Below are 27430 nucleotides of genomic sequence, written 5' to 3' on the forward strand. Positions count from 1 at the left end.
CACTGCACAATTTTAGCAAGCCCACGGGCTTGAAGAGTGAGTCTTGCTAGGTGGCCTCATGGGCCACAGGAAATGGACGCTATAGTTCACTAACCCGTAAGTCATATCGTCAACTTGTTATTGTCTTAAGACGACGACACTCTCTAATGATATGTACACCACAAAATGGGTTATTCTAGTGAAAAGTTGATGAGAAAGAAAAGATCATTATACCTCTACTATAAAGAAAAATAAAAACTTCCTGTGCAAATTCAACGGAAACTTCACCGGAAATACTATTTGCGCTAAGAAATTGATACTCGTTGATCAATTATGCAAGTTTTAAAAGTTGTGGATCAACATTGCTAGTGCCACAATACTTGTGTGGCCAAAAGTGCCAAAAAAAATAAATTTGATGTAAAAGAAAAGATCATTATACCCTGCTACAAACGGAAACACAAATTTTATGGTGAAGAATAGACGGAGATTTAATCGGAAGGACCATTTACACTAAGAAATTGATACTCATAGACCAATTATGAAAGTTTTGAAAGTTGTGGATTAAAATTATTAGTCACAATATTCGTAGGACTAAAAGTGCAAAAAATTTTAATATGTAATTCAACTTTTTGTATTTAGAAAACAATTTTTTAAAGTTATTAAATTTGATAGAAAAACTGAAAAATATTTTAATTTTCAGAATGAAAAATTATGTTAATAAACAAATTTCCATTCCAAATTGGTGATTTATATTGTGTGCAGGGTTGTGTTGTATAGGGTGGTCATATAATTCTATTTTTGCTGCATTTTGTTTGTTGATTAGGGTTGTGTTCATCTTCGAAGAAGCGAGTATGTCCGCAGTTATAGCTCGCAAAATGGCTTCCAGAGGCATTTCTTCTTTGGTAAATATTGGATCGTTTAGCTTCATGTATTCCAATAAAGCCGTGCTTAATTTTTCATTTTATATCTTGCTTTTTAGAGTTTAAATCACCTGTTGATGAGAAGTAGGGTATCTGCATCCAGATGTTACTCTTCTGCAGCAAAAGAGGTTATTCTTCTTTTCCTCATACTTTTCATCTTCAATGTTTGTATTCCTAACTTCCTCCATAGTGCTGCTTAAACTATATCACAGATAACAGTGCGCGATGCTTTAAATTCCGCGCTTGATGAAGAAATGTCTGCGGATCCTAAGGTCTTTTTGATGGGTGAAGAGGTAATCATCATGGTTTTATTTTATTTCTTAATATGTTTTTACCTTGTTTTCACCTTCTTTGCGTTTCTAATATTGAGCTTTTCATGAATTTTTTCCTACTGTTTTGGCACAGGTCGGAGAGTACCAGGGTGCATACAAGGCATGATTTGCTCTCTTTGCTTCCTTTGTTACCCTGCTTTTTCCTCTCTGTATCATTGCATGTTCTTTTTTTTTTTTTTTTTTTTTTTTCCTTTACGGCTGATTATTTGAGTGTTTCTCCATTGAAGATTTCAAAAGGTCTTTTGGATAAATATGGTCCGGACAGGGTTCTGGATACACCTATTACGGAGGTTTCTCCTTCTTCCATATTTTTCTGGACATAACACATATGTTGAATCCTCTATCAAATATTAAATTATAAACAAACTATTCTATGTTGTTTCACAGGCTGGATTTGCTGGGATTGGAGTAGGTGCAGCTTACTATGGTCTGAAGCCTATTGTGGAATTCATGACATTTAACTTTTCAATGCAGGTTCAACATTTGTTCTTCTTTGTCGTTACTTATTCCCTTAGAGAATATATAAATCCTTCTAGCAGCTGTTCCTTAATAATTGTCAGTTCAGTGATCCTGCTAATATGGTGAGATTTGAGGTTATGTTTTAAAATTGATAATCAGCAATTATCATGTGCCCAAAGCTTTACTGTCTTAGACAAATGCTATAATTGCCAACAGCTTTCATGTCCCGATAATATACCCTCTGGCTCTTAATATATATGGGAAGTCAGCTAGTTGTGATACAGATTATTTAGGGAGTGAAAAGTAATTGACCTAATGGCTGGTGTCCACCATTACCAATTGCAGGCAGTTAGTCTATGTAACTTTAGTTGAGTAATCATCATTTGATCACTTAAAAGTCAGCTGCAGATTTTCTTTCATCATTGGTCTTCTGCTAAAAATGGAGTGTTATCCATTTGTTTTTGTAGATGCTGTATTTTTTGTTATTGGCTGTGTATGGTATCCTTGGCAGGCAATTGATCATATCATTAATTCTGCTGCAAAGTCAAATTACATGTCTGCTGGCCAGATATCTGTACCTATTGTTTTCAGAGGCCCTAATGGAGCTGCAGCTGGTGTTGGTGCCCAACATTCCCAGGTTTGACTTGATACTTTTTAGCCTCTTTTCAAGTTCTATTGGTACTTGTAAGATATCTTTAAGCTCTGTAAGAATTTACATATACAGAAAGTACTTAAGAGTTTCCTTTCTCTACTTGGCAGTAATTCAGGTTACATAAATGATAAATCCTTGTTAAAAGCACCATGTTTCAAGTGAGTCACGAAGTAGTAAATTTTAGAGTGGTACTTCAGTAGTAGAGATGCTTAATGGGTGGGTTCCATAAGCTTTGGGTTGGATCTAGCTGTGTTGTGTAATAAATGGATCCATCCATTTATCACCTATTTAAATTAATGGGTTAAAGTGTTAAATGGCAAGGGTCATAAATCATAAGCGGGTCTATATAATCCCATTAATCCATTAATAGTACTTTCATTTGTGACAGTATCTTACATTCAACTGGAAGTTTAGATAGTTTTTGGTATTATTAACTTCTCAGAGTAGATTTCACGTTTCCCTTCAGGATGTTTGGGATTTCTTTACAGTGGAAAAACTTTAGGGGTCGTTTACCAAAATGGAGAAATGGAGGATTTTCTGGAAAAATAGAGAATTGGAGAGGTGGAAGAATGGAAAATGGAAAACTTGTTTACTAAAATCATTTCTCCAATTGCCTAACTCCTCTCCATTCTCCAATTTTATGTATAATATTGGAGAACTCCTATTTGGACTTATCCAAATGGAGGAATGGGAGAACACATGGGTGAATAGTAGCATATACGGAGAGGTCTGGGTTCGAATCCTGCTGTGCACATTGGCCTTTATCCTTTTTATTTTCTGTCTCTTGTTCTTTGCCTTTTCCTTTTCTTTTGTTGTTCTTCTTTTTGTTGTTGTTGTTGTTGTTGTTGTTATTATTATTATTATTATCTTTATTATCTCTATTATTAGTATTATTTTTCTTTTTCTTCTCTTTGCTTGTTCTTCTCCTTTTCTTTCGTTGTTGTTATTATTATTACTATTATTATTATTATTATTATTATTATTAATTTATTATTAGTAGTAGTATTTTTCTTTTCCTTCTCTTTGCTTGTTCTTCTCATTTTCTTTCGTTCTTATTATTATTATCTTTATTATTATTACTACTACTATTGTTATTATTATCTTTATTGTTATTACTACTACTATTGTTATTATTATCTTTATTAGGGAGTATCTTTGTTATCTTTATTACTATTAATTTTATTATTATTAATATTATTATTCTTATACTTTTTCTTTGTCCCTTTTTCCTTTTATTATTATTATTATTATTATTATTATTATTATTATTATTATTCTGTTCATTTTCTTTGCTTGTTCTTCTCCTTTTCTTTCGTTATTGTTGTTGTTATTATTATTATTATTATTATTGTTATTTTCCTTTTCTTTGCTTGTTCTTCTCCTTTTCTTTCGTTATTGTTGTTGTTATTATTATTATTATTATTATTATTATTATTTTCCTTTTCTTTGCTTGTTCTTCTCCTTTTCTTTCGTTGTTATTATTATTATTAATTATTATTACTATTATTATCTTTATTATTATTATTCTTCTTATTATTATTTTCTTTTTCCCTTTTTCCTTTATTATTATTATTATATTACTATTACTATTGTTGTTGTTGTTATTATTATTATTATTATTATTATTAACTTTGTTGTAGAAATGTTCAAATGCTATATGGGTTGATTGTATTTAATGAAAAAATTAGAGAAGTGAAAAATTGGATGAATAGGGAATGGAAATTAGGAAACTGGAAAAATGGAAAACTGGAGGAATGGAGAAGAAAACTGGAAATGGAAAAACAGAGAAATGAAGTAAACGACCCCTAAACTTGTGTTCTTCCAAATATTTTTATAGTTTGTTGCACGACTGAGATTATTTTTCTAAATGTCTATTGTGCATTCGTACATGCATTTGAGAGAATGTGTGATGCCTACACAGAATAAAATTTACACAGCATATTTAACGCACAAGATCTTTTACAGTGCTATGCAGCTTGGTATGCTGCATGCCCAGGATTGAAGGTGCTGTCTCCGTACTCTTCTGAAGATGCTCGTGGCCTTCTCAAAGCTGCTATTAGGGACCCAGATCCTGTTGTTTTCCTTGAAAATGAATTGCTGTTAAGTACTGTGTTGTGCATTTCTATTCTGGAGAGTTTGGTGGATTTTTTGGGGTCATTTTTAATGATCTAGTATCTCTGCTCCAGATATGGTGAGTCCTTCCCTGTATCAGCTGAAGCTCTTGATTCTAGTTTCTGTCTTCCAATTGGGAAAGCTAAAGTAAGTTCCCTTAGGCCTTTCATAAATTGTTTTTCTGTGATTGGTATAGTTGGGTTTATTTTCACTTAAATAATCAATTGGTAGATTGAGCGTGATGGGAAGGATGTGACAATCACTGCTTTCTCAAAAATGGTTGGTTATGCTCTCAAGGTTTGGCATTCTTTTACCAGGAAGTACTTTGATCCTTTACCCAATTTGGGTGAAACTTTTAACTTGTTCAGCAACAATCTTGATCTTTGCATACTGTAAAGCCACTATGCAATACTAAAGTCCATTATTGTGCTGACTATGTCTATGCTTCTGTTTGCATTTCAAAATGAATTTAACTTGCTAGGCTGCTGAGATTCTTGCAAAGGAAGGAATCAGTGCTGAGGTATTGAAGGGTTCATATTCCACTTTTGTTTATATGCTATTACTGAACACATGACCAAGTTTCATCTTATTATTTGTGAACAGATTATCAATTTGCGCTCAATCAGACCACTTGATAGATCTACAATCAATGCTTCTGTTAGGAAAACCAACAGACTGGTAACTGTGGAGGAAGCATTTCCTCAACATGGTGTTGGCGCTGAGATCTGGTTACGACCTTAACCACCCCCCCCCCCCCCCCTAAAAAAATAATAAAAATAAAAATAAATCATATTTTACCCTTCCCTCTCCTGTGTGTAATATTTTTATATTTCAACCCACCAGTGCAACTGTAGTTGAGGAAAGCTTTGAGTACCTTGATGCACCAGTTGAGAGGATAGCTGGGGCTGATGTGCCTATGCCTTATGCAGCAAATCTTGAAAGAATGGCTGTTCCACAGGTTTGTACTCCAAGATTTTATTTATTTACTTTGAGAAGTTTTGGAAGTTCATTGTATCTGTTGGTTGGGGGCACAAGAAATGCTGGCATGTCTCAGCGATGATTGGGTGAAAGCTGAAACTGGTAAAATTGTCATATTTGTAAACTTGTGCAGACATTTCCCTAGAAATATGTTAGCTATAGCCCACTATACTAAGCAATCAGAAGAAGCTGTTAATCTCCCAAACAGCCTAGCTGCAATTTGACCAATTCTTAGCCTACAAATTATTCATTCAAAGATTTGGAAAGAATATATAAATAAATAAATAAATAAAAGAAGATAATAAAGTTTACAACTCATTGATTTGCTATGTTGAACTCAACCTTGCATTCCCATCCCTCAACAGGTTGAAGACATTGTACGTGCAGCAAAAAGGGCTTGCTACAGATCAGTTCCAATATCAGCCACTGCTTAGGATATTTTGGACCAGTTAACATTTTCATACGATGCGGATATTGATTCTTTGTCCACATTGGGGCTTTCCTTTTGCTGCGTCTAGCTCGTTACTGAGCTATCAAAAATAAATTTTGTTTGGTTTGTAACACGATATAGAAGATTGCATGCTCCTAGAAAGAAAAGATTAGCTAGCCATTTTTTGGATCTTTGTCATGCTTAATAATAATAATGAGAATGTCTAGGGTGGGAATAGGCCAGACTCCTTGTAGGGGCCTATGTCCAGGCCTAATTAAAGTCTAGTTAGCGTAGCTCGTTTAGTAGAAATGTCACCAAAACTAAACAGGTCAGACTTATAAATACTAGGCCTAGCCTAGTATATTATATTTACCTAATATATATTTTTATATTTACAATACAATCCCAAGTATATGTAATTACCAAACTTTAACCCTCCACCTCCAAAAATTCATTCTAAATTATGATTCAACTATAAACATTGCTGTTAATCCTGTTGTATGTATTCTTATTGTTTAACTTTTTTTTTTTATTAATTATTCTTACTGTCATAATATTTAATGAAATATCGCAACTTAATTATGTGAGTTGATTGTTTATTATTTATGATATTATATAGGATATTATTTAAAAAATGAAGTTTTAAATAGGTCCAAAGCCTATTTATGATCTATTTTGAAGCCTTTTTAAAAGTCTATATGTTAAATAGGCAAGCTTACATACAGGCTCAGTCTTTAAATTTTCATAGCAAGCGCATAGCTAAATTTTTAAAGTTCAGCTCGGCCTAACTTATTTTCACTCCTAGTCTTGAGTGATTTCACTGTGAGGCATGTAACAGTTTTTATGAATGTATTAAAAAGTATTACGAGTATATTTTAATTAAAAAATATTATAACAAGTGATAATAGTTTTACACTTTGATTAAAACATGGGAAAAATTTAAATGAATAACCCAATGTGATTTCAACAGGGAGGAGAATATTCTGTAGTGTGTAAATTCAGGGTTAATCCCAATCCCCACTGCAAATGTATATAACAAGTAAGAAGAAAGAGAATAGAAAGTGAAAAGATGATAGTATCTTCGAAGTGTAAAAATACCTTACACAGTTACACCTCTAATTAACTAAAAAACTGTACAGCAAAGTAGATGTAAATAAATTATATCCTCTGACATGACATTTTAGATCCTAACCGAATTATACACAAAATTGTTGGATACTTACAAAGCAAAAATGAGAACTGAAACCAACACAACAAATTCTGATGCACCAACACAGAAATCATTCTTCCATAATTCTTTATTAAAAAAAAAAAAAAAAAAAAAAAAAAAAAAAAACCCCTACCTTGAGTGGCCAAAGTTCTCTGAGATTGATGCTCTACTCCTTAGTCTCAGATCCAATGACAGCCTGACAGAAGATGGAAGGAATGTATGGATGAGCTTCCTTGAAGGAGCCATATGAGGCTCTTCTCCCTTATTTTTCCTCCGCTTTGAAGTCCCAGCCATAGCTGAGGTAGTTTTAAGGGTTTGCAATGACTTCACATCAAAATTTGACGAAGCAAAAGAAGTATCAGGTGCACCAAATGATAAAGGGCCATTATATGGTGCATCAATGTATCCATCTTGATGTGGCGGAGGAAATTTTTCACTCTTGCTCTTGGCGTTAGCTTGTGTCATCACTTTCCACCTCTGGATCAAGATAAAACAAGGGCATTAATTCTTTAAATATAAAAAGATACAATAAATGCCAATAAACACAAGCAGGAAAAGAGGAGAAATCAAAAAAGGGATTCGGGAAAAGAACAAATAGTAGGCCCAAGTCATTCGAAACACTTTGAACTTGCCATAAAATTCAAAGATGTGCATGTAAAGGTAATGAGGTTTAATGCCCTTGGATGACTAATGACTATAGTTCCTCATATTTGAGCTTTCCATAGCCTAATAGATCCTAGAAAACAATATGTACTATATTGGATAGTAAGAGTGGAATGGCAAACATTTCCTATGAGACACCAGCAGTAAAGCAAGGAGTGCAAAAACAGTATGCTACATAATAACCCCTATGGCCTATTTATCAAGTACTACACTACTATTGCAATGAAAATTCCACATTCTCCGCATATATATAGCATTAGTGAGAAATTAATGATCAACGGAACAGGAGAAAACACAAACCTAAACAAAATCCCTCAAGCCACAAATTGACAAAACTGAATGTGTGACAAGGAACATAAAAATTCCACATTGTCCCTTAACTTGATTGGAAAAACTTAAGGTACCATGCCTTTGAGATGCCTTGTGTCAAAGAAAACAGTGTAAAAAATAATAATAATAATAAATAACCACACTTACATCTAAATTTGCTTGAAGCTCTGCATTAGCTTCAGGAGCTGGAATCGCTCGGCTAACCCTGTCTCGAACTCTTATTTTTCTGGTTCCATCAGCCACATGGCTTCCATGGGCTTTTCCACTTGCACCTCTTTGCCTGTTGAAAAAGGTCCAGGTATCAGAAGATAATGAGATTTGGTTAATAGAACTTTCAATGTTAAGAAAGAAGACCTTCTCACTGCTTCATCCCTCAGCTTTACATCCATTTCCTTGCTTGGAGGATATTTTGGTAAGCTTGAGGGCTCACAAGCATATGGCTCAGTAGTAAAAAACTGTGCATATGAAAGTATCATGTCAGGATAAAACATACTTCTAAAGAGTGACAAATTAATTCATTATTATTGAAATATACTTAAATTCATATTATCATAATATTCATGTGGATGCACGCATGCAGACACAAATACTATAAACTTAGTTTTGCAATAAATGTTTGATTTGTCAGCAAGTTCATACAGTTGTGAAATAATAATAGGAAACTTAACATGAACAGGCCCATTTGCACTAACTAATAGTAATAGAATCACATTCCTAAAACAAAAGCTAGTGAGACAAACACAAGATGACTTACAAGCTGTAATCCTTCTACAACTCTTTTGGTCTAAGTTTAACAACAGTACAGGAGCACATCAAGAAACTTAAAGTTCCAGATTTGGGCTATAAACACGATTAAAACTAATTCATGATGCATTTAAAGCCAGGGCATTATAGATCAACCTTGACAAAAGCAATGAAAGAATGGGATTAACTACTAAAAACAAAAAGAACAAGAAAGAACAAGGTTCACAGGAAAAATCACTTTGCAGTAGACAGTTGACGTGTTTATTACAAATACAAACTCCAAGTGACAAGAAGATAAATACTTCTAGTACTCATATTGAAGTGGGAAGTGAATGTAAAGCCCCAATGTACATTCAAACAAGGAAAAACAGTGAAATTGTGACCATTAGCTAATAATTAAATAAACAATAATTGCAAATCCAGGTTAATAGTAAAAACCAAAATTGCCTTGCAATTCACTCAGGTTATCAATAAGATTTACCTCACTGTGCAAAGCTGCAGTGGCAGTGCCTCGCTCATTAGGATCAATTGCAAGAAGAGTTTCTATCAGAGGTAATGAAGAGGATGGAAAATCCTTGAAGGTCTCTTTTGTACAGCGTTTATAAGGTTGCTGTGGTTTAAAAAGTGTAGCATTTGGTAACTTGGATTTCTTCCAATATTCTTCAGAAGGAGAACCACATAATTTAAATATTTTGTGGAGTTGCTCAACCTAAACAGTGAAACATTTAGAGATTAAAAAGTTTACCTCAGCAACTATATAATCAGGTACATATATGAGAAAAAGAAATGCTGAACTATATTGACTATAAGCTGGATTTCAACAGAATTGACTTGGATACAAGTTTGGAAAAGTAAATGGCAGAGTTTGACACTGGAATTTGATAAGACAACAAAAGTTACTGAAGTTTGCTGAATACGGAACAGCTTAATAGAGAGTACCAAAATGAAGCATAAACAAACTGAAAAATGGCATGAAGAAGATGGATATATTCCTTTAAAAAAAAAAACAAATAAATAAGATAACAGAAAGAAAAACAGTGCAAAGTAGTTATATCAATTTAGAGGACTAAAGGGGTAAATTGATAGCCTGTATAGTTGTATTAAATATTGTAAGTGATGAGACAAAAGGCACACCTCTGTACGTCCTGGCATTATTGGCTTCCCAGCAAGTAACTCAGCCAAAATGCAGCCAGCACTCCACAGATCAACACCTACACCATAGTAAGTAGCTCCAAGCAGAAGTTCAGGGGGCCGGTACCAGAGGGTTACAACACGGCTAGTCATGGGGTGCTTGCTATCAGGATCATAAAACGAGGCTAATCCAAAATCAGCAATTTTTAAAATGCCCTCATTATCAATGAGTAAATTGGAGCCCTTTATGTCACGATGTAGGATGCCATTGTTGTGGCAGTGCTCAAGTCCAGAAAGCAATTGTTTCATATAGCATTTAACCTGCAACAACAAAGATATTAAAGATACTTTTAGTTAGATGTATCTGATATGAACTATGAAAGGTGAAGGGCAATCGATATAGGGTCAAGAAAAGGGTTCAAATGAATAATACAGCTATCTTTGTTACAATTACAGTAGGGCTTTATTACCAAACATTTCTGAAGGAATAGCTAACCTTTATTATAACTGACTAATGTGAGAAAACTGTCAAGAAGCATAAGGCTTTCACTATGAATAACATGAGAAGATTATGATTCCACACACCCTTTACACACATTGCATTGAGTTAAACTTCACATCATCAGTTTCTTCATCACCAGTAAAAACTAGAACGTAAATCATTCATGACTAATGGCCAGTAGAAACAGGAATGTACAAGTATACTTCTTTTGAAGCAGCTGCAACTAGCAAACAGTGAAACAGGAGATGTTTTCACGCAGGAACAAGGGACAAGCCCATACTAATAAACAGTCCATTATGCATGTAGGAATTTAAGGAAATTTTGACATCAAAACAGCGATCCGGAGTGACCCACAGTCTCAACAAACATTAACTGCATTCATGTAACCTCATTGTCAACTAAAATTAATTCAAATAACCTTTATTCCAATCCAAATGGGCTAGTTACCTAATATTTAGTTTCCTATTTAGTCCTACTACACATTCATCCATAAGTACTTGATCTAACATATCCTCGGTAACTTCAGTGTACGAAAGTTTGAATCTATATCTTCTTCTCGTATTACTATCATCACCATCACTCTTTCTAAGAGGTCCATCAATCAGCCAATATTGAACATGTAAAACCATCCTATCAATTTCTCAATTTGTCCTAAATAGATACAATTGTGACTTACTTCAAATAAAGTCATTTGGAGTACACTTTGTCCTTGTATTCCCATACATCCTGTCATCCATCCATCATTCTCATCTAGAGTTACATTCATCAAGTGTTAAGAAACATTATTTTATAGCCCAACTTAAAAAAAATATATGAGCTGCTATAAAGTATTAAACAAAAGCGAAACAGTGCCTATACATAAACTTAGAATAGATATGCTAGAAGAAAGGAAATTTCATATAAGAAATCCATTCACATTTTATCCTGATAGCTTTTCAACATCAATAGAGATAGCAATGCTTGAAGGCTTTCAAACGAATCCATTACCTGGGGCTCAGTGAACTTGACACCTTGAACAGCAGCTAGGCCAGCCAAATCATGTTCCATGTACTCAAAAACAAGGTAAAGACTGGATGACATTCTTGAAGTCACCAAACCTTCAAGCTTGATGACATTGGGATGGTCCAGCTTTCTCAGCACTAGTATTTCTCTTGCCATAAACTTCACACTCTCTGGCTCCAAGTTGTCAAACCTAACCTTCTTCAATGCCACTATCTTCCCAGTTATTAAGTCCCTCGCTTTATATACATTGCTATACGTCCCTTGCCCAATCTATAACCAAAAAAGAAAGAGTAAATCTAAACTTGTAAATTCACCAAAATGTGGATAAAAAAAACATGAATTAAAGGCAATCCAAGGAGCAACTGCAAAAGCATAAAAGTAACTTTTGCAGCTTAAAGAGCATTAGACCTTAGGCTTTCCAATTTTACCTTTATTTTGCATCGACGGCATATGCTAACCAATTACTGGCATGTGATTTAGGCATTAAATTATAAATAGATGCTCATTATTCATTATTTTGCGAGAGAAAGGCAATGCATGAAGCTGTAGTACCTAATGCAATAAAAGCAGTACCTCCCCTGAAATTTTGTATATAGACAATGTACAATTACATAGATGCTGAAGTTGGATGAGTACCTTATCTAGCTTCTCGAACGTGTTGGCTCGGCGTGGAGTCCAATCTTTGATGGCATCTCCAGCGACGTCGACGAGCCACAACGGCCAGCCCTGTTGATTGGTGGCGGAGTTGGGGGCAAAGCTGCTGAGATTGCAAAGCTCCTGAGGAGGAGGAGGCGGCGGCTGCTGATGCTGCCGCCTAGGATTCCGGCGGTCATCGGGCGGACCAGGAGGTTGAGCGATCCTAGTTGCAGTCTTCTCACCGTCCTTGCTAACCCTAGCGGAGTGAGATGTACGGCGCTCTTTGTCATTCCGGCGAGATTCTCCGGCGGCTGTGGTTCCGAGAACGCACCCCATAATGAATGAGCTAAAAACTTAGCTGAAATGCGAAGCAGGGGCGAATTTGGTCATGAGAAATTGATGAGCGAAATAGAAGAATCCAAAACTGGGTAGATGAATACAGTAACTGGTTTTGCTACTGCATTTATTACAGCTTAGCTCTTCTTTCATCACAGACATAAACAAACAATTTTATTGCTCATATCATATCTATACACATTAAATTAAATATATCTAAATACACAAATTAATCCAAAATAAAAATGAAGAGTATGTATGGCACAGTAGGGCGTTGAAAAGGAAGTCAGTTTTTCAGTTCGGGGCCTTTTGTGTTTTTACTTTCTGTGTTGCCTTTGGAGTCGTATAGTCTGCGTCAAACAAATTAGGTCAAGCTCTTTAATATAATGCCTCCACTTTACGAATTACGAGAAAATGTACATCCATATAAGATTATTAAGCACTCTCATTTTTTTTAAATAAAATAATTATATATCATATATATATATATATATATATATATATATATATATATATATATATATATATATATATAATTAATAGTTTTTATTTAAAATTATAAACTTGTGAATGAAAAGTTATATACAGATATGAAATTAATAATAATTTTTTGTTTATTCTAATTATAGACGAGTTGGGGAGATGAAAGCTTTAATTTTTATGGGTTATATATATATATATATATATATATATATATATATATATATATAATTTTTCAAAGTAATCCATGCAAAGACTGATTGATGGACCAACAAATTTTTATTAGTCAATTTTGGTTCACCTAATTAAATATGCATGCACTAAACAACTTTATTACCTTAAATATAGATTCATATATGGCAGTTTCAATGTCATTTTTTTTTTTGAGATGCCTTTATTAGTCCATTTTTTTTATATTATTTTCTTGTATCCTCCAATATAAGTACAAATATTTGTCTTACAATATTACGCTTTTTTTTTAATTAGCCAATAAGTTAAAAAAGTTCTATTTTATAATTATATGATATTGTTCTTTTAGTAGTAATAAAATATCACATCAATATATGTATACTACCTACTTGATAATATATGTAATATTTTTTACATAGATTAATTATACATGCAAAAGTTTAAATTTATAGCTTTCGTGCTGCTAAGTAAGGAGGGTTATTTTTTCTTTTTTCTTTTTTGAAAACAAACATAATTTCATTAATAACCAAACCAAATGAGAAATGCAGGTCAGATGCACAGATACCTACGATCCTGAGACAGACAAATAACCAGTTGCATTTGCAAGAACATGAACTACATGATTCGCTGACCTCTTGACATGACGAACAGACACGTTACCAATATCATTTGCAATGATACGACATTGCTTAACTAACAAACCAACATACGAAAGATCTAACATGTGCGAATTAAAAGTACTACAACAATTAAAACCATCAGTTTTGATAGCAATAAACAATAACTATTTCTTTTTAACTCGAAAAAAGTGTATGTACTAATGCAACTACTGATGAATAATGTTTTTTTTTATATCTATGCTTTTGTGTTTATAATAATTTAGAGACCTTGAGGACTATTATTGAAAGGTAGAAAAAATGGCGGTCAAATCATTTAATCAAATGGATGGTTCAGATGAATTATTTAATCAAATAGATGGTTAAGATAATTCAGATTAATATTATTAATAGAGATTACCTAATTTAACCTTACTTTTATGATTATCCGTTAAATTTTCCATTAAATATTCTCTTCTCCGTTAATGTTCCGTTAACTTTTAACTTACCCATTAATTTCTATAAGAAAGGTCTTAGGTTCGAACCTCATCTCAATCAAATTTGACATAATTAAGTTCCTCACTCTAATTACTCTTATTAAATTAAATAAATTAGTAGCTACAACAAAAAATGATACATATGTATTTCTTTAATTTATAATTATGTGTCTACAATACCTTTATTTGAAAAAATGATTGATTATAAAAAAAATTAAATTAAATAAGAGAAATAATTTCATTAGTTATATTGTTTTTATTTTCTCTCATGCAAAGATTATTTACATTCAAATTTATCAATTGATATTCATTACATTGTCCATTATATTATTTTTACAATATCTTGTAATTAAATATCAAAGTTATAGTACAAAATAATGTTATATATTTATTTACCAAGTATTTTATTAATACTATGAAAAATAATTTAAAAATAATTTGAAGCTAATTATATTAACTACTTGGGGATTGGTTGACAAAGAGAGTACTCAAATAATAACCCAACAAATTGAAGCGGAATCGCTCTATACTCAAATAATAACCCAACAAATTGAAGCGGAATCGCTCTATTTTACTCTTATTGAATTAAATAAATTAGTAGTTACACTCTATTTTACTCTTATTGAATTAAATAAATTAGTAGTTACAACAAAAAATGATACATATGTATTTCTTAAATTAGTAGTTACAACAAAAAATGATACATATGTATTTCTTTAATACCATGAAAAAACAAAAAATGATACATATGTATTTCTTTAATACCATGAAAAAAAATAAAAAAGAATACTTTAAAACCAATCATATTAACTACTTGGGGGATTTGTTGACAATGAATGTACTCAAATAATCCATTACTCAGCAAATTGAAGCGAGAAACTACCTTTTAATATCTTTGGAATACATAATATTTTAAATTTTCAAATTTTTATTAATTTATTTAATCTTTTTTCTTAAACTAGGGATTTCTTTATCCACAATAACTCATTCAACAATAATGGTTGAACCAAATGAACCCCAAGCAGAACATCTAAAGGAAAGTCCATAGCTCCTATATCATAATCTCATTGCATGATGTTGTCGTCTATGCTACCAACAATAACCGAATTGCAAATAACACACTACCAACAAAAAGGAAGATAACAAATAGTAAAGATGAAGACAATGACAATATTACTCAAAAGAGAATTAAGAACACTTAGAAAAATTCAAATGAAAAGTAGTATTTCTTTAGATTATCATTTTTAGACCAAATATTTAGACTATCGATTTTACAAGGTTGCAAACATTTATTTAATAATAATTATAATGAATTTCCTATATTATATTGGATTCATATACTTTGAGTTAGATATTTAAATAAAAAATTTCGACATTCAATTACCCATGTGATAGGGGTAAATACCGGTTTACGTATCCCGACCTCCCGGGCTGTGTTCCCAGTTAGGGGTTAACCAGACCCTCCGAATCCTCCTCCCGATCTGACCAGGCCAGGCATCCTTGCGCTCCGGGTTGCAGTAAGGACCTTTGCGGAGGTTCGAACCAGAGACCCCGCGCCCGCGTGCCTATCCGAAGCCGTGTTGGACCGACAGAGTGATCGGTGCACCCGCGTGCCTATCCGCGGCCGTGTTGGACCGACAGAGTGACCGATGCATGTCCGCCACGCGTCCTACATGCCGCCAGACCGGAAATCTCACTGGAGCCACTATAAAAGGCGCATTTAATGCGGTAGAGAGGACTTTTGGCTATTTCTTCTAATACAGTAGCTAAAGAGACCGGGAACCTCTGACCCACTGTCACGTAGCTCGGTCTCGCCTAGGGTATTTTTCCTTGTACCCGACCCATATAAATACAAGTATCTTGCTCCGTAATTTACTTTATCACCATGTATAAACGTCTCCTATATAATCTTGCATTGATATACTTTCAAATATTTATTTAAATATAAACATTGGGCATTAACCCATTCGCGCAATGCGCGTATAAAACTAGTATATTCATATATGGCAGTTTAATGTCATTTTTTTTTTTTGAGATGCCTTTATTAGTCCATTTTTTTATATTATTTTCTTGTATCCTCCCATATAAGTACAAATATTTGTCTTACAATATTACGCTTTTTTTTTTAATTAGCCAATAGGTTAAAAAAGTTTTATTTTATAATTATATGATATTGTTTTTTAGTAGTAATAAAATATCACATCAATATATGTATACTACCTACTTGATAATATATGTAATATTTTTTACATAGATTAATTATACATGCAAAAGTTTAAATTTATAGCTTTCGTGCTGTTAAGTAAGGAGGTTTTTTTTTTTTTTTCTTTTTCCTTTTTTGAAAACAAACATAGTTTCATTAATAATCAAACCAAATGAGAAATGCAGGTCAGATGCACAGATACCTACGATCCTGAGACAGACAAAGAATCAGTTGCATGTGCAAGAACATGAACTACATGATTCGCTGACCTCTTGACATGACGAACAGACACGTTACCAATATCATTCGCAATGATACGACATTGCTTAACTAACAAACCAACATACGAAAGATCTAACATGTGCGAATTAAAAGTACTACAACAATTAAAACCATAAGTTTTGATAGCAATAAACAATAACTATTTCTTTTTAACTCGAAAAAAGTGTATGTACTAATGCAACTAATGATGAATAATGTTTTTTTTTTTTTTTATATCTACGCTTTTGTGTTTATAATAATTTAGAGACCTTGAGGACTGTTATTGAAAGGTATATATACCATTTATTACGGAGTATATTTCTTTTCTAGTCAATTAAACTAATAAAGTGGAACGTTACGCTATGTTACACCTCTCAGCTATTAAAATATATCCACTCACTAGTTTAGTATGAATTCTAAATATGTTCAAATTTATTATTTTAAAACTTATTAATTGTAAATTTAAGTATTATTGTATGTATATGCATGTTTTTCTTGATTGGGTTAACCTTAATCAGCAAGTAAGATTGATTTCTCCCTGCGCGCTCTTTAATTCTTTGCCTACAAGTTGGAGGTGCAGGACTATCTTTAATTTGTAGCCACATATAGCCCATATATTTGTGTCCAATCCGGCCAGTATAAATTTTTATTTCCCATAATAATATAATTAGTATAATAGCATAATAAATAAATATAATTATTCAACAAAAAAAAAAAAAGAAAAAGTGAAAGAAATAAATAAGGACGCTGAACAAAAATATTTGGATTAAAGAGAGAGAAGAGATATATACGTAGTATGTTAAATATGATAGATAAAATAATTAATTTATTGGGTGTAACAATAATTGGACCAAGAAAAAAAGAATTGTAATAATTATTGACAACACTTAAATGAAGTGATTTTGTTTGGCGTAGGTGAGTGTGCAGAAATATTTGTAGAATGCAAAGTAAATGATGTCAATGCATCAAAAACACATACATAAATTTTGAGGAGAGATTATATATATTTATACATGAATTGGTCGAAATAAAGAGATGAATTGAAGGTACGTACGTTAAAATTTATGTGTGTTTGATCCAATGGCCCATTCGCAACACCCAACACCTATATTATGTCCATTCTCAAACGTCATTTGCTAAAGACAATTCTGCTCTTGTATACACTGTTTCATTGATGCTATTGCTTACCAAAACTCCACCATTTACTTACCAATTTGCCCTTCTCCTTTATTTTATTTCACACTACACCTTCCTCCTGATCCATTATATTGCTCAATATTAGCAAATTTAATACTAAATTATGGATAAAATGTTTATTACTTATATGGAGAATGTAATACTTTTGAAGAAAAATGTATTACTTTTACATTTTGATGAAAAAGTATTACACTTTTCATTTATTACATTTTTCTTTATAAGTGCAACATTACTTATAAAGGAAAATATAATATTTTTCATGAAAAAGGCAAGATGGGAGAAATGTCAATGAAGGTGGTGTAGATGGATGTGACGAAGGTGGGTCACATGGATGCGGCAGTGGCGGGTCTGGTGCACGAGATCATGGAGGTGTTCAAAGACTAAATTACTTTCATTATTTTATCCATTTAATTTTTTTTTTGGGCTACTATTCGCTGGTAATTTGATCAGAATGATTGAAATTGAAAAAATTTGAATAGTTAGGGTACTAAATTGACAGTTTTATAACTTGTGAACTGCAATTAACAACATCTCAATAGTAATGTGACCAAGAGTGAAATTTTCTAAACATTTTATTTCTAATTTAGTATTACATTTACTCGACTCGATTCCACGCGTGACCGGTAATATAATAATGACAAGTGGGGAAGGGAAAGGGGGATGGGTAAAATGGTAAATTGGGTGGAGGGTTCACTAGACTACTGTAGAAGTAGCTACAATAGCTGGTGTATAAGACTGACAAAAATGAAAGCCTTTACGTGTACAGAGAGCGGTATACGGAGGTGGGCTGTCCTGAATGTACGTATTTATGCATGCAAATTTACTGTGGCCATGAAATAATAATAATAATGAGTGATTTTTTTGTTTTGTGGGGGAAAGGATGTTTTTTCTTGGGTCCAATTCCTGGTTTTGCTGAGGTCGATCAATCAAAGTTTGGAGTATTGTGATTGGGTCAAGAACAGTCTCAAACACCCAACGTAACCCACCCCCCAACCAAATCCCCACCCCCTACTATACATACATACTACCTCCACCTTCCTTTTCAAGAAGTTTTTTTAAGTAAGGGTGACCCTTCAACAATACCTGGTGAAGGCAAGGGTTATGAGAGCGAGAAAGAAAGCTGATGAAAAGCTGAAAGTAACCAAAAAGCTAAAAGCAAGCGAGGAAAAAATAAAAAAGGCAGCAAGAAATTAAGAAAGAAGAAATATGGTACGACAGCTTTTTCTTTCTTAATTTTGGTCATGCTTGGTGATGATGGTAGCTTAGCTAGAGTTTGACAATCCGGCCTGCTGCAAGATTAGGTTTTCTCTGTCTGCAGAACAAAGATTTGAGCCATGTTAGCCAACAACACTCCTTCTTCTTCCTCCGAACCCTTTGCCACTTTGGATAACGGCAGCAACAACAGCAAGCGGAAGCGCCGCCCAGCCGGAACTCCAGGTATATATAATATAATATAATTCTGCACACACACACATATATATATATATATGTTTATATTGGATGGGTTTCTTATTTAATTTACGACGTTGATTCAAATTAGAGTATATTGAATTGAATTTGTTGGGTTATGGGTGGGCGGACGCAGATCCGGATGCGGAGGTGGTGTCGCTGTCTCCGAAAACGTTGCTGGAGTCTGATCGGTATGTATGCGAGATCTGCAACCAAGGGTTCCAGAGGGATCAGAACCTGCAGATGCACCGGCGGCGGCACAAGGTGCCGTGGAAGTTGCTGAAGAGGGAGACGCCGGTGGTGCGGAAGCGAGTTTTCGTGTGCCCGGAGCCGACGTGTCTCCACCACGACCCCTGCCACGCACTGGGTGATCTGGTGGGCATCAAGAAGCACTTCAGGAGGAAGCACAGCAACCAGAAGCAGTGGGTGTGCGGTAAGTGTTCAAAGGGCTACGCCGTCCAGTCTGACTACAAGGCACATCTCAAAACCTGCGGCACTCGCGGCCATTCCTGCGACTGCGGCCGCGTTTTTTCCAGGTTACTTCAAATTTTTTTATTTTTTATTTTTTCATTATATACTACTCCTCTCCTCAGGCCTCAGCTCATCAGTCCTTCAATTCCCCCACCCCACCCTTTTTGCTCAAAATTGCAATATATGTTCCATACTATTCTGGTACACACAAATTAATTTTCTTGCAAGCTAGCTAGCTAGCTAAACTCCGATATGATCGTGCAACTGGGCGGGCTCTGGCCGATGGGGCCAAACTCCGATACTGCTGCCTAAACATATACGGAGTACTGTATATTTCTTCTCTCTCTCTCATAATATTCTCTTAACTACATTTTTCAAAAATAAGGTAATACTACGGTACTTGCTTCACACAACACCTTAACGCCGTACCCTTTTTAACAAATTATACTAGTAATATATTATTAGTTTCGCAGCGAGCTGAGCTGAGTCAAGAAAGGTCTTCTTTTTCTTTTCTTTCTTCTTGAGTGTGCAGTGTTTTTGAATTTATTTGATTTGATGCTAATGCACATATATATATTGGTGTAGCAATAGGTGGGAGATGAGATCTCACTACATACAAAAAAACAAACTTATATTTCTTCCTTGAAAACTGGGTTTGACACGTTTAAAGTGCACACTTTTTTGAAGCTAGCTTCTTTTGCGATGATTCTCTGATTAAGATCTCCTTTTAACATCTTCTTTCACCTCCCCACCTTAGCTTCATCAATGAGAGAGAGAGAGAGAGCACATGTGGATGATGTAGTGCCATTTCAAATTGTCCTTGTTCTACTTTTCCACTACACTTGGAATCATTATACTTTGAATTTCTTCAACCCCAAAATATGCCTGATGGATCGACCTAGCTAGTTGAGCTGCCGTATAGTATAGTACAATATATATAGTATCATCATTTCATTTCATATCATATCATCATGTATGTATGTACGTACTTTAATTTGCTAGCTAGCTACCTAGCTCTTCATTCAATTTGAAAACGTAAACTTTTAATTAATTAGCTTCTTCAATTCCATTCCAAATTAAAGGGTGGAGAGCTTCATCGAACATCAAGACGCTTGCAGCATGGGCCGCCTCCGTTCAGAATCCCAATCTCATCATCTTCAGCCGGCGGGGGCCTGCCTTTCCCGGACCGCCTCCAGCCCCAGCCCCTCCAGCGACACCAATCTCAGCGCCGCCGCCGCTCCCTGGCCTCTCTTGATGTCCAAGCCGGCCACTTTCATGGATGCTACTCCCAAGCCCCACAACTTAGAGCTGCAGCTCTTGACAACCACGTCCGCCTCCTCCAGCCGCTTCGACGTTTCTGTCACTTCCAAGACGGACGAGGATCAGTCCACGCAGCTGCAGCTCTCCATTGGCTCCTCCTCGGATTTCGACGCAAGGGAGCAACTGCGGCTGGCCATGGCCGAGAAAGCGTACGCGGAGGAGGCGAGGCAACAAGCCAAGAGACAGATTGAGTTAGCGGAGCAAGAATTGGCAAACGCCAAGAGGATCAGGCAGCAAGCGCAGGAAGATCTAGACAAAGCACAGGCTATGAGAGAACACGCCATTAAGCAAATAAACTCCACCCTCGCTCAAATCACATGCCATGCTTGCAAAAACAAGTTTGAAGCTCCCAGGGCGGACCACTACAACACCTCCTCCATGGAGTTCAGTTATATCTCGTCGTCGTCTATGGCGTTAACGGAAGGACACGGACAAAAATAATAATAATGTATGTAGTCACAAACATTATAATTTTTTTTTTATTTTTTTTTTGTTTATGGTACGTGGGTGGAGCTGATCGAGGCCGGGTTACTACAAGTCTGGAGGGAGTGAGGGATCCGATCGGAGGATACTAATTAAACATAACATTATTATTATGAGTTGAGATGGCATGGATCGGAGTACGTAGTTTTTGTGGTGAAGGATCGGATCGGATGGGAGCCCAGGGTTAATTAATTTGTATCCAAGAATTGAATTATTTGGTTTATTTTGTTTATTGAATTGAATTGAATTGTATTGGTGGTTACTTGTTTTCCCGTAAGTGTATGGTGATTAGCTAGGTTTTACAATATAATGTATCCTTCCCTCATACAAAACACTATTAATTAATTAACAAAGTCATCACGCTTAATTGCTTTAATTTGCCAACGTATTAGTCGTCCAGAATGTAGTAAAAACGCAAGGTAAGGTAATAGTTAATTTTCTAAAAAAGAAAAGGTAATAGTTAATTGAATGAGGGAGCTGATCAGGTAGCTAGCTAAGCTAGGAGTGCACTATTTCATTGAGAAAGTAAGCAAGTTTATTTGAGTTTTTTTTTAACCAAAAAAAAAAAAGAAAAAAAAAAGAGCAAAAGTGTATAGTATTAATCAAGTAAAATATATTAATATCTGGTCTAGGCACAACTTTTCTTTTGGGTGGGTGTTAGATTGAGTGTTTGGACTATTTGAAGATCTTTGTTGGCTGAGGTGGTCAGAAATGGAGGAGAGCAGCCTGGGGCCAGGCCAGGCCATTCAGGCATTCAACAATATATAAATATATTACCCTCTGCCAATTTTGATATATACAAGAAATAAAAGTAATAATTAATTGCATGAAAGAAATTTAAATGCTAATCATCATAAGTACAGTTTAAAAAAAAAAAAAAAAAAAAAANGACGAGGATCAGTCCACGCAGCTGCAGCTCTCCATTGGCTCCTCCTCGGATTTCGACGCAAGGGAGCAACTGCGGCTGGCCATGGCCGAGAAAGCGTACGCGGAGGAGGCGAGGCAACAAGCCAAGAGACAGATTGAGTTAGCGGAGCAAGAATTGGCAAACGCCAAGAGGATCAGGCAGCAAGCGCAGGAAGATCTAGACAAAGCACAGGCTATGAGAGAACACGCCATTAAGCAAATAAACTCCACCCTCGCTCAAATCACATGCCATGCTTGCAAAAACAAGTTTGAAGCTCCCAGGGCGGACCACTACAACACCTCCTCCATGGAGTTCAGTTATATCTCGTCGTCGTCTATGGCGTTAACGGAAGGACACGGACAAAAATAATAATAATGTATGTAGTCACAAACATTATAATTTTTTTTTTATTTTTTTTTTGTTTATGGTACGTGGGTGGAGCTGATCGAGGCCGGGTTACTACAAGTCTGGAGGGAGTGAGGGATCCGATCGGAGGATACTAATTAAACATAACATTATTATTATGAGTTGAGATGGCATGGATCGGAGTACGTAGTTTTTGTGGTGAAGGATCGGATCGGATGGGAGCCCAGGGTTAATTAATTTGTATCCAAGAATTGAATTATTTGGTTTATTTTGTTTATTGAATTGAATTGAATTGTATTGGTGGTTACTTGTTTTCCCGTAAGTGTATGGTGATTAGCTAGGTTTTACAATATAATGTATCCTTCCCTCATACAAAACACTATTAATTAATTAACAAAGTCATCACGCTTAATTGCTTTAATTTGCCAACGTATTAGTCGTCCAGAATGTAGTAAAAACGCAAGGTAAGGTAATAGTTAATTTTCTAAAAAAGAAAAGGTAATAGTTAATTGAATGAGGGAGCTGATCAGGTAGCTAGCTAAGCTAGGAGTGCACTATTTCATTGAGAAAGTAAGCAAGTTTATTTGAGTTTTTTTTTAACCAAAAAAAAAAAAGAAAAAAAAAAGAGCAAAAGTGTATAGTATTAATCAAGTAAAATATATTAATATCTGGTCTAGGCACAACTTTTCTTTTGGGTGGGTGTTAGATTGAGTGTTTGGACTATTTGAAGATCTTTGTTGGCTGAGGTGGTCAGAAATGGAGGAGAGCAGCCTGGGGCCAGGCCAGGCCATTCAGGCATTCAACAATATATAAATATATTACCCTCTGCCAATTTTGATATATACAAGAAATAAAAGTAATAATTAATTGCATGAAAGAAATTTAAATGCTAATCATCATAAGTACAGTTAAAAAAAAAAAAAAAAAAAAAAAGAGGGGGAGAGAGAGAATTATAAGAAGTGAAGAGAAGAGATAAATAGAGTAGTCCTTTTCCCCTGCCATGGTGCAGTGCAATGCTTATAAATGTCAAAAAGAAAAAAAGAAAAAAGAGAAGATAGAAGCCAGCCATCCCATGCCATGTTTTTCAGTGCCAAAGTTGTAATGGTTGATGACAGAGACTCGTCGCTCTCATACCCCCTCACTCTCAGACACAAACAAACTCCCTTCAATTCTTTCATCTATCTTTTAATTAATTCCAAACCCCCCCTACCCTCTTTCTTTCTTTCATTATAAAATATAAATAAATAAGTATATATGCATATATTTCTCTCATCATAATCAGTGGTGCTAGTGCTTGCAGTGCAGCAGCAGCCGAGACTGAGCATCATATCATATCTTTTTTCCTTTTATGCACACATACACCAACCCCCTAACTCTCACTTCTTTCATCTTAGCTAGCTAGCTTCTTCCACTTTCAATTCATTTCACATTACCTTAATTAGCTTCTCCATCATAATAATTACTATTTTTATTTGCTTCCAATCAACAAAAATTATATTATATATATTCAAAATCATTATAATTTAAAGAAAGAAAGGAAGGATTAATTGATGAGAGCAGTCATAGTTTGGTCTTTGTTTGCTATTAGTAAATTTGACCACTGCATGCATCAATGTTCTTTGTTTTCTTTCACTTGGAATTTTTCTTGGGAGCATTTTTTTATTCAATTCAAGTTTTGGAATATACAGGCAGGGTTATGATGTACTAGTCCTACTGTTATGTGGTCCCAATATAATGGTGAAAATATATAACAATTAAGATGAAAGTATATATCTTCAGATTGAATCAACTTTAAATTTTTAAGACTCAGGTTCCATTTCACCCACAAAATTATAACGTGCACTGTTATGTATATCAAAATTTACTTAGGTTATGAGTGGTTAAGCTCATTTTGTTTATATGCACCACTTTCAAAATTTGTAGAGATAATCGCACTAAAAAATTATGTGTAACGGACTTGACTGAAATTTAAGTCATCAAAAAACAAACTTGTAACATTTAAATATATATAATCACATTTCACCTATTCAAGTACTCATTTCAGTACATAGTAAATTGTTTACTTTGATTAACACAATAGGAGTAATAATAATAATAATTGAGCAATTGGACCCTTCAAAAGCTAACGCCTAATTTGGCTTTTTTGAGTACATTTGCAACAGTGTAAAAGAAAAAGTTGATAACATGTTTGGTCTACGCGACATAACACCTAAATAAAAGGCAATGTTAATCAATCACCATTCACCAAAAATATTTATATATTAAAAAACTTTAATTACAAAAAAAAAAAAAGAAAGAAAAAAATCCAAACTAGCTCATTAGTCACTACGACGTGTGAAAATTAAAGTAGATCGATGAAAGTCCTCATCTAAAGGGATATGTCTGCCAAGTAATGAGAAGATTCTAGTAGCAGCTTAATTGGGACACCCTCGTGATAATCATTTTAATTTGGGGTTTTTAAGTTAAAACAATGACACATGGCATGGCTTACATTAACACAGTTTATTTAGTCTGTTAAGCACTTAAGCCTGGGCCACTTAATTGATTGGGAAGCACTATACAGCTGCCTACACCCCCGGCCGGCAGGCCCCTTCAATTTTACATAACATTTTTCTACGTGTGAGATATTTAATACAACACAAATTTCAAATAACAATGGCGGTAATATTTTTATAAATAATGTAAGTAAAATTATTATTTTAATTTTTAAAAATGCTACTTCCCTTTTATTTATAGAAATATATAATGCAAGTAGGCAAGGAAAACACGTATGTTTGTCTTTATAATCATAAATTTGCAAAGTTTCCAAGGATGCAGCAGCTAGCGCGCATATATTGAACAACAACGAACATATATATGAATGTACAATATAATAATGCATATATGGTGTGAAGTAGTACAGTGCCCAAATGCGATCCGGCCGGCCATCCCAGAGCTACTCAAATTCACCTCTGTACATATAACATAATTGGTACAAACATGATTGCTACAAAATCTAGGCCCTAGCCTGCAGCTACTTACATTGGATATGCATATCCTTGATTTCAATAATTGATGACAGATAAATTATATATATAAAAGTTTAGAGTCTGCACCATGTTATGGTCCGGTCATTTGGGGGATTTTAATTTGTTGGATGACTAGAAGGGTGCATAGTGAGCTAGCTCCTAGCTACCTATTCCTTTTGGTCTAAATAACGTTAATAATAATAATTAAAATGATAAGGTACGTACATATATATATGCGGCAGTATAGTAGAATGGTCAAAGCAGTATGCATAGTAAGAAGAAGCTAAGGACAAAAATGATGGACAAGGAGTGAGCAGTTGAAAACTCAGTAGTATGCAAAATTAAAGAATCACATGAGCTGAGAACCGTACCCAAAAAATTAACACACACACACACACATATATATATATACATGAAAAGCAAGACTACTGCACAGTACCAAAGGGGGTGAGGTAAAGAGTTATATGCAATGTTGATTGGTTGTGCATGCAGGCAGGCAGGCCAGGCCAGCTACCTATACATGAGTAATTGAGGCAGGTCGAACATATATATATGAATTATTAATAGAGAATGAAATATATGTATGTATGTATCCTTTTGTCTCATTTTCTGTGCATACAATTAGACTTATGTGTTTGTGTGTTTTCATCAGGTTTATATATGTCCCGATCCGGCCTTCAATTTGCTTGCATGTGTGCTGTCTCCTTCACTTCCATAGCTTAGCTTGTTCATTATATTTGTTCATATTATATTATTGCATCATATAGATGCGTGCTTGCTAGCTACCTTTAATTTATGTGCCAATAATCTCCCTCCCACCACTACTTAAGCCATGCTTGCTACCTACTTCATGCCTGGCCTTATGTTGCCGTTCTCTGTGTATATAACATGCATTACAAATTAATTAAATTTCGTTATTTATTTATATATCTAAAGATTCAACTCATCGTAATCCATTAATATATACGGAGTATTAATTATATCATTTTCTAATATTAGATAATACTATACATATATTAGTTTTTAGTTGTACCAAAATATTTGCCCTCATCAATTGGAACAGTATCCTAGGAATTTAAGTCCACATGCGTCTGCAGCCTCACAGTTTGATGACGCTTTATCTTAGTTGCTTTATACACTAGTCCAATCCTGTTTCCTTCTTCGATCACTACCAAAAATAAGTAAAACAATAATGGTTTTTTTGGTAAAATTAATTCCGTGGCATTTTATGTACAATAATAACGCTTTATTTATTCAATCACTTCTTTTTGGGTAATAAAAGAATAATTTAAAGGCATATGTAGTAAGCGAGCATTTTAGTTAGGATGTTTACGGTTTATATTGAGGTGTTGTAACCATTAGGGTGGAAAGATAAATTTTGAAAAAAAAGAATGGTGATATTTCATACTGAAAATTCAATATATGAAGGACAATATTTTCTAGTTAGCTAGGAGTGTATATCAGTATATGTCCCATAAGAGCAACCACATTATTTGTGCTTTTTTTTTGGAAGATTTTTGCAGGAAAAAAATTAAGAAAGAGTTTTTTCATGGGGATAGTAATTATTTTTTAAGTGTTTTTTCATGC

The 27430-nt window shown here is 34.3% G+C and overlaps 3 protein-coding genes across 4 annotated transcripts; 2 read left to right on the forward strand and 1 right to left on the reverse strand.

Moving 5' to 3' along the window:
• Positions 1 to 722: 722 nt before the first annotated feature.
• On the forward strand, positions 723 to 6341 carry LOC116009968 (pyruvate dehydrogenase E1 component subunit beta-1, mitochondrial). The gene is made up of 14 exons (XM_031249191.1): positions 723 to 881; positions 959 to 1027; positions 1112 to 1192; positions 1305 to 1331; positions 1459 to 1521; positions 1619 to 1705; positions 2202 to 2327; positions 4308 to 4441; positions 4529 to 4601; positions 4686 to 4751; positions 4936 to 4974; positions 5058 to 5182; positions 5298 to 5412; positions 5798 to 6341. The coding sequence occupies exons 1-14, from the start codon at positions 831 to 833 to the stop codon at positions 5864 to 5866; spliced, it is 1125 nt and encodes a 374-aa protein (XP_031105051.1). The 5' UTR covers positions 723 to 830; the 3' UTR covers positions 5867 to 6341.
• Positions 6342 to 7201: 860 nt separating this feature from the next.
• LOC116009966 (probable serine/threonine-protein kinase At1g54610) lies at positions 7202 to 12714 on the reverse strand. Its single transcript, XM_031249190.1, has 7 exons — positions 12081 to 12714; positions 11430 to 11714; positions 9944 to 10261; positions 9291 to 9518; positions 8420 to 8520; positions 8213 to 8345; positions 7202 to 7549 (listed from the first exon to the last, which is right to left on the reverse strand). Exons 1-7 carry the CDS (start codon positions 12414 to 12416, stop codon positions 7202 to 7204), a joined length of 1749 nt encoding a protein of 582 aa, XP_031105050.1. The 5' UTR covers positions 12417 to 12714.
• Positions 12715 to 18880: 6166 nt separating this feature from the next.
• LOC116010514 (zinc finger protein SHOOT GRAVITROPISM 5-like) lies at positions 18881 to 23157 on the forward strand. Of its 2 annotated transcripts, XM_031249952.1 has the most exons (4): positions 18881 to 19276; positions 19425 to 19824; positions 20842 to 21139; positions 22458 to 23157. In XM_031249952.1, exons 1-4 carry the CDS (start codon positions 19174 to 19176, stop codon positions 22836 to 22838), a joined length of 1182 nt encoding a protein of 393 aa, XP_031105812.1. In that variant the 5' UTR covers positions 18881 to 19173; the 3' UTR covers positions 22839 to 23157. The 2 variants fall into 2 exon arrangements, with proteins under 2 accessions (XP_031105812.1, XP_031105811.1); XM_031249951.1 differs by lacking the exon at positions 22458 to 23157 and having other exon boundaries at positions 18884 to 19276; positions 20842 to 21839.
• The last annotated feature ends 4273 nt before the right edge of the window (positions 23158 to 27430 follow it).

Source organism: Ipomoea triloba, chromosome 2, assembly GCF_003576645.1.
Source record: "Ipomoea triloba cultivar NCNSP0323 chromosome 2, ASM357664v1".
NCBI classification, from domain to species: domain Eukaryota; kingdom Viridiplantae; phylum Streptophyta; class Magnoliopsida; order Solanales; family Convolvulaceae; genus Ipomoea; species Ipomoea triloba.